Consider the following 15,288-nt stretch of genomic DNA (forward strand, 5'->3'; position numbering starts at 1 on the left):
CTTGCCTATAATGAAAAACTACTAGTTCATTATCTAACTTGCCAACTGATTTCTTCACATTTAAATACAAAGCACTTAAAGCAATTGTGACTATAGCCCCCTCTCTGCCAAAAAAAGCAACACCAGAATTATGTCTATTCACTCAGTAACAGGTACTGAAAATTCTTTTCCAGGTTTAGGAATCTGTAATTTGGTAACATGTGGCTTTTCAGAATTGTACATAAATCACCACTGTAGAACTCAGGCACTTTGATGGTTAGGTAACAGGGCATGAAACTTGGACTACTTGAGATATTCTTAAACCAGTCATGGTAAAATAGCTGAAGGCCACGATGTTGGAGAACTTACAGGTAGACTCTAAATTTTATGTTATGTAAATGACCAATTAAAAACACTGCGTTAATGATTACTTACTCCATTACTTCACTATTTGTCAATTAGTTAATTTGGAATTCACTGAATACCAAGAAAATGAAATATTTATAACGAAGAAAAGGGATGAGAGAAACTGTTGAAATGCCAGAACTGTAGTGTCAGATATGTACCAAGAAATCTGTGTATTAACTGCAAGTGCTGCACCGTAACAAAAGCAGCTGGTTCACTGTTTCACTGAGTGTGCAAATGTATTGAGCTTGTATACCAAAAGCTAGTCTACTGAATTAGTACTGTATTGAACTGCTATCCTAAAAAGTCTATGGATGTACAGTACCTGAATTAAATTTACAGACACCAGATGATGAAAAGCTGCACAACCAACAGCCCTGACACAGACATCCAGAGGAAGGCTAGAAGATAAAAGGATAAAAGTAGCACGTTGGAGAGCAAAAAGTGAAACCAAACTATTCCTGACTGCAGTCAAAAACCTTGTAATAGGAAAAACATACATATGACAGAATGAAAAAAATAATACAAACACACAAAAGCCAAATCTAGAGGTTGACAACCACCTAAACTGTTGAGTACAGAAATAGTACTGATCGTACAGAACTCACTAAGCAAGCAAGTTGTGTGCAAGAAGAAACGATGACTTTGTAATACCTCTGACTACCTTAGAGAGGTCCTAAGAGAAAAAAAAAACAAAACAAAACAAAAATACATCGAGAGATCATCAACTACATCTTGTAGGGCACAGGGTAGACCCTTCCATTTGGTCATGCTTTCATATTTTTCTCAGTGACCAGTTCTACACACACAAACAAAACCAATATGCTCATCCTAAATTGCACCTTTTACAATAAACCTTTAGAATAGGTATTTATATGACTGCTAACTTCAATTAACCCCTGCAAAATATAAATCCACAGTAACATTTCAATATTTTAATTACTAGTTGTATTTGAATTGTTGGCAGTCAAGTCTTGTACTATTCTTACAAATTACTTTCCAAACCTTTATACCTTATTTTCTTATCTTACAAAAACCAGAAGAATCTCCCAGAAAGCCCACTACATCATGACTGAAGTCCAGGTTAACACCAGTACTGTAAAAGTACGATTTCACACCACTTCATAGTTAATGTTTTTTGTGTTTTATGTATTGTTACCATTTGTCCCTGTGCACACATCTCTGCGTTGAGATCATGATGTCCCATGTCCTTCATAATGCTAAGTATACTACAGGAATATTAAAAGAGGTCTTGAAACACTTTTTAAACATCTGGTGAAGTGTGAGAAAGTCTGAACTCTTGTTAATTTGCCATGACCAACAAGCAAAAAGAGCAAGAACTGTTACTGAATATACGGTTTAGCAACCTAGGTAGCCCAGAGCACTGAACTCATCCTCTCCCCTGCCACTCCACTCCTTCCTGTACATAACTTTCTCCAAATACCAGGAAGCTGTTTGACAGACAAAAGCATCATTCAGCCACTTAGAACGAATAGCATGGTATATTTAAAGAGGACATACTGATGTTTCCTACATTTCCTAATATTTCATTGGGTTGTTTTGGGTTTTTTTTTGGCAGAAGATGCTTTTTCAAAAATAACTTCAAAACCCAATCTATTTCTGAAACTTTTAAGATTAACAAAATGTAGAATAAAAGCATTCCTTAAAGAAACTAAGAGTGGAGAAGGGGGATATTAAGCCATTTTGCTTAACAATGCTGAATAAAACAGCCTGCAGACGTCTTCCTGCTGTGACCATCTATTATTAACAAGTACATTGCTAGAGCACTGAATAGAGTGGAGCCCCACAGCCCAAAGAGATGCATGAGCAACCAATAGTGTAATTTTCTAGAAGGACACACCTTCTAATAGAAAAAATGAAACAAAGCGGGTAAAATAAGGAGGCTTCTGAAAAATAACAGGAAATGAAAGGCTAGGAAAGTTAACATGGAATAGACAGATGTATGTATTACTCTTACTCCAGGTGATACACTGCAATTTGTAAATCATTTCTAAAACCAAACTTTTTGGAATCTCCTGCTCACAGCAGTATTTAACATATAGGATAACCATGTTTTTCTCCAAAAACACAGCTTCTCAGGACAAAATCATAAGTACAAAAATAATCATGCAACAAAATGATGCTTCCCATTACCCAGTCTCAACCGTTTCTCCATTTTGATGTGTGAAAAAAACCCCACACACCAAGGATCACAAAAATAACAATACTAAATGATTCAGGTATAGAAAAATAAAATCTCTACAGTCTATGAAAAGCTATTTCCTTCTGCTCTGCAGATTAGAATTTAAGTATTCCAGTCAATAGCATAAATCTGTAAACTTTTCACATTTACTGCTTTTACACAGTTTTTTAGCCATAATTTCTCACAAAGTATTATTTTGAAGCCAGTTGTGATATGGCAACACCCCCTTTGTCATCAGCTATCCCTTTAAATACGTAGTTTGCTTTCTTGCTTACTAATACACGGCCTTTGCCCTATCTTTCCCCAATTCCTCCTTTCTCAAAGGAGAAAAGGTAGTACGTTGCACAACAGAAGTGATAAAACTATTGTGATACTATATCTCTGCTATTTTAATTTCAGCAAATACTACCTGAAATACTCGGCTTTTTTTTTTTTGTCAGACGCCATAAATTTAAACTTTGCTGGTTTCAACGAATAATTAAATTTTCAAAAAGTATAGGCAATTAAGACTACAAAAAATTAAAACTGAGTAAGAAGTCAGCAATTATAGACTGCATGCATTTTACCAGATCTGCAAGGGACTCTAATTAAACACATATTAATTGCCCTAATCTTCTTAGGCAAGTAATAAATTGGAAGAGCTGATTAATGCACTGGATTTAGTTCAGCTTGTTAAATCTGACACCCTGGCAAAGGAAGACTATCTTGCAAAGCTCTTTTAGCTAAGTAATTGGAATTTTACTCTCAGTAATTTGCTGTTCCATAATAAGAGCTATTTAGTATATTGACTCTTCATCAGGTTTTTTTTTTCTAAATACATGTTAGTTATATTTAAACAGTACCATTATGCTGCTCATAAAGATTATGAAAAATTATGAACTTTGACCTTTTCTGTCCATCAAAAGTCACTTTCACTCTGAACACAAATTAGTATATTTCCTTGTAGGCTATAAATCCTAATTAATTTTAATTCCAGAATCTGCTAATAACATTTTATAAAGTCCATACGGACATATTAAGTCCCCCATACAATTCATAAAGCCAGCAACTAAACCAGTTTTCAATATTAAATAACCGCTGATGACTGCTGGAATACAATGAAACACCATTCTCCAATGAACCTCAATTTCTCCTCTCCTTTCTATATACCTACACAAACACTTACATATACACTTACAGGTAGTCAGTCATGTGGCAAGGGAATGAAACGTTTTTGTGATAGCAATAAAACAGTATCAGCCATGAAAAAAAATGGAAGTTTGGAAACCTGCAGGTAGGGATTTTAAAGGTCTGATTTCCTTTCAACAGTTACTACGCCCAGCTTATAACATGGAAAGACGCATCAAGCTTCACTTAAAAATAAGCAGATGTGGATGAACAAATACAAAATCTCCCCTGCTAAGGAAAAAAAATAGCAAGTATAGAACAGGGCAACAGAAATTTTTATATTTGAAAAATGTTTTGAAGCATGCCATGAAACTTGAACAGCTCCTCATACGTCCTAGAATAAGTGGAAGTGTATAAAGCCTTTCATATGAAATACTTCAGAAAGTCATACATGTTCCAAATCAAGTTCAGTCTGAAAAAAATCCTGAATAAATAAATATCTCACTGCCTTCAAATTTTTATTCTGTACTCCTCAGAAATGACATTTCATTTTCTGCTGTAGAGTCTGTAAGATCCAGTCTCTACATCTAAAATCTGTTACTCTTCTGTGAGCAAAACCTAGCCTTCATATATCTTGAAAATCACTGTCAGAGTGAACTTAAAACCTGTCCTTTGTTCCTTAAGTGAAATGCAGTATCAGTCAAGGAGTCAGCTGAACATTCATTTCATGCAGCAAAATAATTTTCACAGATGAGCTATAACGCTTATTATAAGCAAACACCAAAAAGCTGATCAGATAATACAAGGTGACTGATAAGACACGAAATGAGATGTGAAGGTACCTCAAAGAACTACAGTTAAACTAGGATGTCTCTCAAGCATCTCCTACCCATTTCCCATGATGCAGTGCACAGTATAATTTACTGCTTATCACTGGATAAACACGTGGCACTCAATCAACTCCCACCCTTAGTAGTCTTACGAAGGAAACAGTACTTTACCTTAATGATAATGAGTTTCAACAACTGCTATATTCTTCTTCCACTGGTTGTGTATTACTTGCAACAAAAGGGTTTTGGCCTGTGTCTGAGGCTCCCATGTACTCTTACAAGAAATCATACGCAACTAATCAACTCCAACAATTTTCCAATTGACGTCATCGACCATTTAAAGATGTGTTAGACTGGTTAGTTGTAGGCATGTTACCACAAGAAATTCCACACCTGAACTTGAGGTCTCTAATACAGGGACCTTCAAGGTTTATAAAAAGACACTCACATGATTAGGAAAACCCTCAAATTTCAGAATTTACATAACTGAAGGCAAAAGAAAACTGGAAGTTTAAACAAACTCTTTGACTTCCTAAGGACAGTGTCAGTTCAGTGCTGCTGAACATCAACTTAAGTCTGAAATACGACAAATATTCAGTTTGCGACTTGCCTCTGTGCACACGGGCTCCATTTCATTGCTTGAAAAAACAAAACACAACCTCGTTAGTGGCAGAATACAGTTTGATGTGATTCAGTACTGAACAGGGAAAGTCACTGGATATTATTTAGTTAAGTTCAGACATTATTTATAAGATAGTGTAAGATACTATTTAGTTGCATCCAGCTCTGAAGCCCCCAAAATAAAAGGACATGGACCTGTTGGAGAAAGTCCAGAGGAGGGCCATGAAGATGATCAGAGGGCTGGAGCACCTCTCCTACGAGGACAGGCTGAGAGAGTTGGGGCTGTTCAGCCTGGAGAGGAGAAGGCTCCGGGGAGACCTTATAGTGGCCTCCCAGTACCTCAAGGGGGCCTACAAGAAAGACAAGGAGAAACTCTTAAGCAGGGCCTGTTGCAATAGGACGAGGGGTAATGGTTTTAAACTAGAGGGAGGTAGATTCAGACTGGACATAAGGAAAAAATTCTTTACGATGAGGTGGTGGAAGAGAGGTGGTAGATGCCCCATCCCTGGAAACATTCAAGGCCAGGTTGGACAGGGCTCCGAGCAACCTGATCTAGTTGGAGACGTCCCTGCTCCTTGCAGTAGGGCTGGACTAAATGACCTTTGAAGGTCCCTTCCAACCCAAACTATTCTATGATTTTAAGTAAGAAGTTCATGAAAGTGAACAGTGAGAGTTACAAAGTCCTTGATGAAAGATTCAGACCACAGGGTGTGCTTAACCTGTCAAGAGCAAAAAGCCAGTGACTACAGCTTCTGATCCAGAAGATGCTGGGTTCTATCTTGCTTGAAAGAACTGTGCAATAACTAGAAAAGCAGAATACTGACAGAAGTTTGTAGCTCTTTGTATGATTTGTTTGCATTTTTATAGCAATCACCAAAACAAATAATCCCAAATTAAATTGTGGAAATAATAAAAATATTTTCGATTAGATAAAGTGATGAACTAGATACACAGATTCTGGAAAGTACACTGGAACGCACAGCATGAAGTCATTAAGACCAAAGCATTTATTACTGCATTTATAAGTGTCTAGTTTCAGTTCAAAGGACTACAACATCTTCCAGTAAACTGAAAACACAGTAAAAGCTAGAATCTGTATTCTGTAAAGCGAGTTTGAAGAAGGTGGAGACCTTTTTCTCCCTACAGACTTTCTAACAAAAAAACACCACCCCAAACCATTGGGGGTTTTTTGTGACAGAAATAATTCCATATCTATCTTCTCAGCACTTTTCTACCATCTTTGTCCATATTTCTGCAGGCAATACAAAACTTAGCTTCAGCATTTCCCGACAACATTAAAGCCTAAAATCCTAACAAACACATGACAAACTCTTGTGTTTGAAGATGCTATGCATTTAAATTTTCATATCACACTTTCCAAATGTTACAAGCATACAAATCAAATCTATGTTTTTAGTCTTGCCAAAGAGCTTTCTAGAAAAAAAGAATATCTACAAGATTTCCAGTTTTTACTGACTTATCTCTCCTTTTCCGCACATTTCTGAATGTCACACTCTTTCAGTCCTTGAAACTGAAACATAGAAAAAATGTTGAAGAGATCTCCATAAAATTCTTTAAACAAAAGTTTTAATTATGACCATTTCCAGAGTAATATTCGTAAGCTGCAGAGAGTTACCATGAACTACCATTCCTCTTTTAACAACTTAAGGATGTCTCCGTGCTCTAAGTAGACATGTAATCTATACTAAAAGTAAGTTCTTCTGAAATACATGCTTCTGTTATTACCTGAACATTTCAGTTCTCATTGTTATGATAAAAGTAGCAAAGACTTCTATATGTTTTACCTTACCTATGCTTGTCCTTAAAAAAGGTGAATACTATAATACTTAATTCCATTTTTCCCCATACATCCTATGGAAAACACCTATCATTTCAAAAATCAATTATTACATTATTATTAACTATTAACTTCTGAATTCTAGTCATTTAGCTCATCGTCCTATTTAAGACATCTGTTTTAAAACCTTGTGTTTTGGGTAACTGGTGAATAATAAGATGGTACTTAGGATAACGCTAAATTTCATGCCAATACATAATCTTGTTAATTTCAGCAGAATTAATGATGTAAAGGTAAAGAGTTTTCATCTCTTTCTCAGATCACATACCACAGTCCTATGTGGTATGTGAATACGCCAGAATTCTCCTCCAAGTCTTCAGATTTACACCTTTAGATAAGCAGTGTCAGAGGGAGACACAAACAACAGACACACCACCAAAAACTGGAGGGCCTATGGGATGAAGGGACTAGCAAAGCCTAGCCTTGTTTTTTTCTAAAAGAAACGTGTAACTTATACTACAAGTGATACATTAGAGATTCAACTAACACAAAGTTTCAAAAGCTTTCCACTTGAATCTTTAATACACAATTTTACTTGTGTTCCATCCTTTTCTAAACAATCGTTTCAAACATTCATCAGAGACATATCTCAGATGCAGCAATATGACTTTTCTCCTCCCTCATGGAACAGTCCTTAACACCTGAAAAGTCCAGTTAACTACAGCACTATCAAACTGTGTGCAAAATAATCACCTTTTCATAACAAATTAGTTTCTACTACGACAGTCTGGTCTTTGAAGGAAGTTAGGGTGTTTTTCGCTAATGATTCATCTTAGTTTATCATATTGATTTCTATTAAGTGCACATATGCATCTTCTCCAGTGTGCATATATCCACATATCTTCCAGTATTCAAGACTCAGTGCTTAGCTATCTTAACAAAACACAATTCACAAATTTTAAGAGACATAACCCAGCTGACACATTCTGCAAAGAAATCAGAGACCACTACAAACCTCAGTAACTTCTACTCCACCTGCGAGATGTTTCCTCAACACAGAACTGCAGACATGCATCTTCAAAAACACATAAAACCAAATACATTGCATATACAGTTTTCCTTCCCAAAGCTGGAATTCAAAGAACAAACGTGGCAGATGCCACCTAATTTCATCAAATGCACTAGTACAAGGCACACCTCTCAATGATGAGAATGATTATAAGAGAACCTAAAGGGAAAAGACAAAATTACTTAACTGCAACAAGGGTAAGAAACTTGTTGTTTGGTAAGTGACTTTCAAATAACTATTTCTTGCAGGCTACAGTGTATTACTTTCCTATATTATAAAATGAAAACCATTAATTGCTTGCAGCCACATAACTTCAACAAGGAAGAATGCAATATTAAAAAATGGCTATACGAATTCATAGTCTAAGTTTTACTTCACATCAGAATGTTATGTTTACACTGTCTTTGGAGTCAACAACTCGTCATAAACTTACTTTTGTATTACATTCTGCAAGCTGAGCATCATACCCAATTCACTTTTCATCTTTTCTCTGTTGGCACGGCACTCTGCCAAATAGCGGAGAGCCTAAAAGAAAGAGGACGACAGCAAATCAACAATACGTCCAGCACATTATCATTCCTTTTTATTAGTGTACTTCAGCAAAACATTGACAATGGTAGTTCTAGTGAGAAGATAAAGAGTATATCACCGACTGTGAACACGAAAAAAATGTTTTATTCTTATAAATACACAGAAAGTATAGAATATCTAATCTATGAGAAAAGCTTGAGAGACTACTTCTGTTTATAATGGCTAAAAAAGTCTAAGCAACAATCCAACAACTGTATACAACTACTCAAAAAGCCTTTACAAAGACAACTAAGCCAAATTTGTCTCTACAGCAGCAGACAACATAACAAGGAGGAGCAGTCACAAACTGCAGCTTGGAAAGTTCAGATCAGATATTACAAGAAGTTTTTTTGCTATGAAGCTAGTTCAACACTGGAACAGAGGGCCTAATGGGACTGCAGAATCAATGAAACAAAGCTACAACTGACCTGATTGAGTGTTGGTGACAGTCCCAATTCAAGCAGGAAGTTGAAGTGAATGACTTCCAGAAGTCCCTTCCAAAAAACGCTTATGTGATCTGAGATCTTAAGTAACTTCTATACACTATCCTTCTAGTACAAATTCCATCAATTCTGTGGGCTCCCTCACTGCTGGCAAATTCATCACCATCAAGTTTCTACTGTCCACAGAAAAAAGCCTAACACATTTATAAGCTTCTGAAGACTAATTGCAACATTCAGCACTCCATGCAGGAATAAGAATAGAAACAGCAGCAAGCAGCTTGGTTATTGTTATCTAAACTGGGAACTTACACTTATTTGTTGCTCAAAGTTTTGTTTACTTGACTTTCAAGGTAGACTCTTTGCACAACTTCACACTGCCGATCCCAGTCAGCAACTGTATATTCGCATGATCCTCCTAACATAATACTCTTTCAGTTAAAATGTCAATCCTTTCCATGAGAGATCTCTCTATTGTTAGTGCTGACAGATAAAGTGTTCCTAGAATGAATCTCCAAAGGTGTACTGTGCATTGTGCTTTTAGCAGTGTTTTATTGATGCAGTTACAAGAACTGCGCTTGCCAAACCCTACAATACACAAATACTATGGGTTATAAAATGAGGTTTGTGATAGCAAGGCTTAGAAGTGCACCAGTTCCTTAGATATAGTCATGCTATGCTGCTCAAAAGCTGCTTTTAAAATAACATGCTCCTTAATTCCTTCTGAAACAGAGAACTAATTATCTGCCCCCTGCCCCCCCCCCCCCGCCCCAATCATCTTCAGTGTATATGAGGTAAAATCCCAGACCATTTCATTGCTTTTTGAGAAAGTCTGGCTGCTGTCTGGCATGATAAGAACTGTAAATGTTATTTTTTTGCTATTTCCTGATGTGGATCAGTATCAGTAACTGCCGTTTATAAATGTACATGCATTTATTTTCTTACTTTGCAACTACGGGGAAATATCCAAATGACAGCTCTGAATTACTAACTTTCATGTTAAGACGTGGATCCTTACTGGTGCTAAGAACTTCCACTAAAGTAAGACCAGAGTTATCAGAATAACTTAAGTGACCTGACTTTTCAACACCAGGAAGTCCTATTCCCTCTGTCCCCGATGGGAGATGCAAAGGTCTGCACCTTCAAAGAAGTGAGATCAATTATGGTTATTAAATCACAGTCTACTGAAGGCATAAGGAAGATTACTATTCTGGACTTTGGTTCACACAAAACACTGAACACACTGTTCAGCAAAACACTTACCTACGTTAGTTTTACGTTCACAAGTAATTTCATCATAATCGATAGGAATATCTCCATACTTGAATATAAACATATATTGTTGTCAATCTTAGTAACAAAAGACACTTCTGATGTTTTATAATTGAAATGTTAAAGTAAATTCTTAACTTCAGAGTCCTATTTTTTTCAAAATTTTAGTCCAAATTTAAGAAGAAAAAAAAAGCAATAATATCTGGGTTACTTCTATTTTCTTATATTTAAAGCTTTTAGCATTTGAAGTGTACCATAAAGAATTCCTGGAATCAAAACTAGAAAAAACTATAGAAAAATATACCTCTTCTCGATCAAGTAACAGAAAGAACTGAACTGAAACTGCACATGAGGAGGATAGCATCCTTCCTGAAAGATTCTACAAGACATCAATAAAGTTAAATACGGAACTATTACAATTCATACAGACTATTTACAATTTCAGCTATGGGAATCACAGAATAATACAGTAAGAAATTCAAAATGAGTCTTCTACACCCTTGAGTTAGGTACAAGCTTAGTGGCAAACCATTACATTTAATGTTTCCCATTCAAATTGAAGCACTTTTCTGACCAACGGGATGGCTAGAAAACCAAAACCAAACCAAACTAAAATGACCATTCCAAATGGAAAAATACTAAAAATAAAGACTAAAAAATTACCAGCAAAGACGTTAAAAGCTACAGAACCCAAGAGGTTCAAGAACTCATGAACACAAGGAGTCTGAGTAGCAGACAAAACCACTTTTTCACAGCAAATTGATCCATTTCTGACTGCAGCTGGGGTTCTGGGATATAGCATGGTCTCCTCAAAATCCAGATTCTCAATCCACTCTGACTGTAGGTTATCACTAAATAAAACAAGACAGCTGTCTCCCATTCCCATCAAATAAGACGTCCTTACAATACAATTTGAAGAATATCTGGGGCTGTGGAATCACACTGCAAACTGGATTAGCCCTCATCAATCTGACAAAGTCAGTTCTTTTCAAGTGAAGTTTTGTAACATGATCTCAGACTGATTACCAAATCTTGTCTAGGCAGTGACAATACAAAACTCAAAGGAGCAAAGGAAGGAAAAAGAGTGAGACATCCAAACAAGATCCTCTTTTAAGACCACAACCTAAGGAAACTGCACTGGAAATAAAACCAATGCAACATATTCCCAAGAACTGTAACCTCAACTCAAAGTTCTCCCAGTGAAGAACATTACAGACAGGCAAATGCTATGGCAAGGCTAGCCTAAAAACCAATTAGCAGGACACAAGTCTCCTGGATTATGGGACCCCGTTCCCTGAACCTAGAAGAATATCAGAGACACTGAAGTAATTCCAAAAAGTCCACTAATATCCACTGTGAAAGTAAACCAAATTATAAATACAGAATTACAGCACAGATAGGTCTTAATGGTATAAAGAACAACGTGTACATGTATGTAAAAGCCAGAGCTCTATTTATTCTTTAGTTTCACATTGTTTAGAATTCAATAATGACATTTAAAAAAGAAAAAAGAGCACCACAAATTTCAGCAATTTAAAATCTGATTAGAAGAACTGAATTAGACTTTTAACAAAATCTTGATGTTTGTTTGTCCTGTTTCTAAGAAACATGCCTTTTAAAGTTAGTATTCAGATTCAGGATGAGAAATCAAGATTATGATTTAGAACAAGAAGAAATGGACAAAAGCTGGAACAAGTTGTATTAGATATTAATAGAGTTTGGGTTTTTTTGGGGGCTTTGGGGTTGGTTTTGGTTGTTTGTTTTTAATAACATGAGGGTTGTCAAATGTTGGAGTAGCGCGCCAGAGAGGTTATGGAATCTCCATCCTTCAAGGTGTTCAAGAATCAAGTGGAAACAACCCTGAGGTGTGATCCAAGTCCACTTAATTTGAGTACAGGATTGGACTACGTGACCTCTGGAGGCAGTTTCTAACCTAAAATATCCTACACAGTGTTTTGGGTTTTTCTGTTGTTTTTGTTTGTTTTTAACAAGATGACTGTCAAATCACTGTGTATATTTTTACAAGCTCCATAACTTCATCATTAAAAAAAAAATAGAGATTTAAGGTTGCTTACCTCCCTCCACACAAAAGTGAAATAGCTGTATTAGGGAAAAAATGCAAAGCAAATGAATCTCTTCCAAAATACATAAATTCCCCTGGAATGTGTTGTTGCTAAACAATTTTTGAAACATGTTTTTTAAAAAACATGTATAATGAGTATCAACATAACATAAAACTAGGTTTTATTTTTTCATTTTTACTTGTTTAAAGACACATTAACAAAGTTACAAAATGTCCTGCTGACATACAAATCTACCTCCAGAATACTTACTAGTAAAGCTGAATGGACAACTGGAGGGTTGGGATGGTCCAAGAATAGAATAAGACCTGGCAGGCATCCTTGATCCTGAACAATGGCCCGTCTGTTCAATGGGTCAGCTGCTAGATCTCGGAGTTGGTTAACTACAGATAGTGCATCGGGCTCCTCACTCATAGTAGAATTCATTTTTTCTGTACCATGCATATAAAATACCTGCTGGAAAAAAAAAAACAAAACCAACAAACTCTATTACTAATATCACAACATTTATCATCAATTAAAACATAGATAAGACAAAAGCACAAAGGCACTGATTTGTTATAAGCATAAAAGTATAGAATATAGAATCCATGGAATGTGGATGGAATTAATAAGGATGTGTATCTTGAAATCTGTAAACTAGAAATCTAAACTTCCTATACAGAGGTGGGTTTCATTAGTAATATTTTTATTTGTTTCCTGTATATAATTTCAGACCAATCAGCCTTTACAGGAGAACATTTATGGTAATAAACCTATTGGTAAACAAACTTATTTACACTACCAACAAATACTTAGAAGAAATCCACAGTTTTCTCACAACAAGGCACCCTAGAAGTCTATAAACATCCTTTTGTGTAAACATATGTAAAAATCAAAATATGTATTTTCAGAGTACCTTTAGCAATAATCAAATTTTACACAAAAACTAACCAGAAAAGCCAACAAAAGATTAACACTGCATCATGAATCGTGAATATTAAGTTTTAATCTGGATCTATATATTGAATAACTAGTGTAATGCCATACTCATTCAAAGGCAAAAAGGGTTTTAGAGGGTGGGTTTGGGGTTGGGTTTTTTTTTTTTTCTTTTCACTAGTACCCTCTCAATAAAGAGAGAAAGCAGGTCACGCCTTGATCCAGACGAAGCCCAAGCCACCATATCAGTTTCAAAGGAGACAGGTGTTAGCTTGAGACTATCAGATTGCAGAGTTGTTTAATACAGAGTAACTACTTAACAGGCAACAAAAGCGTAAGTTGACTCAGATAAAATGCTACAGCTTGGTGCAAAAACTGGTTTCCTTCAGAAGACTGATTATGCACCTCTGAAACTACTAAATGCTAACCATCCTCCTGGCCTTGTCAGTACCAACACACGCAAGCAACTTTTCTTAAGGCACAAAAGTGCGAGTAAATATGCATTATTAATTTGTGTTCCCTCTTTTCTCCCCTGCATAAAAATAAAACAAATTAAATTTGTAAGTGGTCACATTCTTTTAACATCATTTCCCAAACAAATAATATTGTACAAACATTATAAACCTTGCTGAAGGTAGGCCTTTCAGCAACATGAATTAACCATACTCAGCAAAAACAACCAACCACAAATACGAATTTTGGCTATGATAATTTCTGACACTTTCACATAGAAAAATGCTGTTTATCTCCAAGTCACTGATCCTTCCTTCAGGAAAGAGAGTATTAGTGCGAAAAGTACATGCCAATGATTACTCTCCAGGCCACCTTTCTTGACCATCACATGTTCACAAGAGGTCAACTGGCAAATACAGCAGCTCAACCAATAAATAATAATTTATATTTCCCAAGCAGACAACTAAATTAAAAGATTTCTGTTAAGTGCTATTAATTATTTTTCACAGTTGGCAAAGTAACTTACTCAGAACTTAAAAATCAAGTCAGTTGTGAGTTGATGCTAATCTAAGTCTCTGACTTCCAGTTTTGCATCCTGACCACAATATCATCCCTACAACTCTCTCCATTCTGGTCACCTTTTGCCTTCTTGCTTCTAATCTCCTGAAAAAGCAGGAAGCCAAATTCTACCCCCTCCTATTCCATTAGGGCCCACTTACATCCTCCCCAGAACCTTCTCCTCCTCTCCTCAGCCACAGCTGGGGAAACAATTGAAGTCCTTACCTTCTCCACTGCCTACAACAGCCAATTTTACAAAAACCAGGACCTCTAGCATCTTTTTATAAAAAAGAATTAAGTTGTTTTAGAAGTTTTAAGAAGTTATCTAGAATGTGGAGGCCTATCAGAGAAGTTAGTGAGGTGTAGGCTCTTTTCTCCTCCTTCCAGTTCTGAGAGCAAAGCTCAACAAAGGCACGGCAGATCTCTCTGTCGGTCTCCCTTTCCGCTCTGTGTCTCACCGGGAAGGCCCAGGAGAAGAACCGCCACAGCTTCACACCTCCCCTGTCACGCTGAGCTCTCCCTAAGCGACGGAGCTGACAGCCCGCCTGCGACAAGGCCCTGCGGCTCGGCTCCCGGGCCCCTCGCTCGGCGGAGGTACAACCCTCCAGCAACCGGTCGACGTGAGCTTCAGGGAGGGCAGGAGGAACCTCAGCCGGCCCCGCCGCCGCCGCCGCCGCCGCCGCCACCCCCTCTCACAGCCATCCTGGCCTTCCCCAGCGCCCCCCGTTCCCGCCCCTCGGCACAGCCTGTTCCCCTCTGCGGCCCCGTACCGTCGCAAAAGATGTCTCCGGCCCGAAAGCTCAGCCCCGCGCCCCCATGGCCCGCGGGGGCGGCACGGCCTGCGGAGAACGGCGGGAGGAGCGCCCGCGGCACAGCGCCACCCGCCACAGCCCGCTCCGACCCCCGCACCCCCCACCACCCCGCAACCCGATTGGCCCGGACCCCCGCGCGCCTCTCGGCCACTCGCGGCGCGCTTTGTTCCTG

General features: G+C 37.5%; 1 protein-coding gene across 3 annotated transcripts in view; it reads right to left on the bottom strand.

Moving 5' to 3' along the window:
• The window catches only part of ARMC1 (armadillo repeat containing 1), a 31,386-nt gene extending 16,183 nt beyond the window's left edge, over positions 1–15,203 (bottom strand). For 2 of the 3 annotated variants that reach the window (XM_086740877.1, XM_086740875.1), the window contains exons 1-3: positions 15,075–15,203; positions 12,628–12,828; positions 8,446–8,537 (exon numbers count right to left, since the gene is read on the bottom strand). In XM_086740877.1, the coding sequence (XP_086597003.1) occupies positions 8,446–8,537; positions 12,628–12,819 (284 nt within the window). In that variant the 5' untranslated portion in view covers positions 12,820–12,828; positions 15,075–15,203. Of the gene's footprint in view, positions 1–8,445; positions 8,538–12,627; positions 12,832–15,074 lie in introns of all 3 variants that reach the window. The other variant, XM_086740876.1, reaches the window with a different exon arrangement.
• Between the last annotated feature and the right edge of the window lie 85 nt (positions 15,204–15,288).

This window comes from Chlamydotis macqueenii, chromosome 2, assembly GCF_036417535.1.
Source record: "Chlamydotis macqueenii isolate bChlMac1 chromosome 2, bChlMac1.mat, whole genome shotgun sequence".
Taxonomy (NCBI): Eukaryota; Metazoa; Chordata; class Aves; order Otidiformes; family Otididae; genus Chlamydotis; species Chlamydotis macqueenii.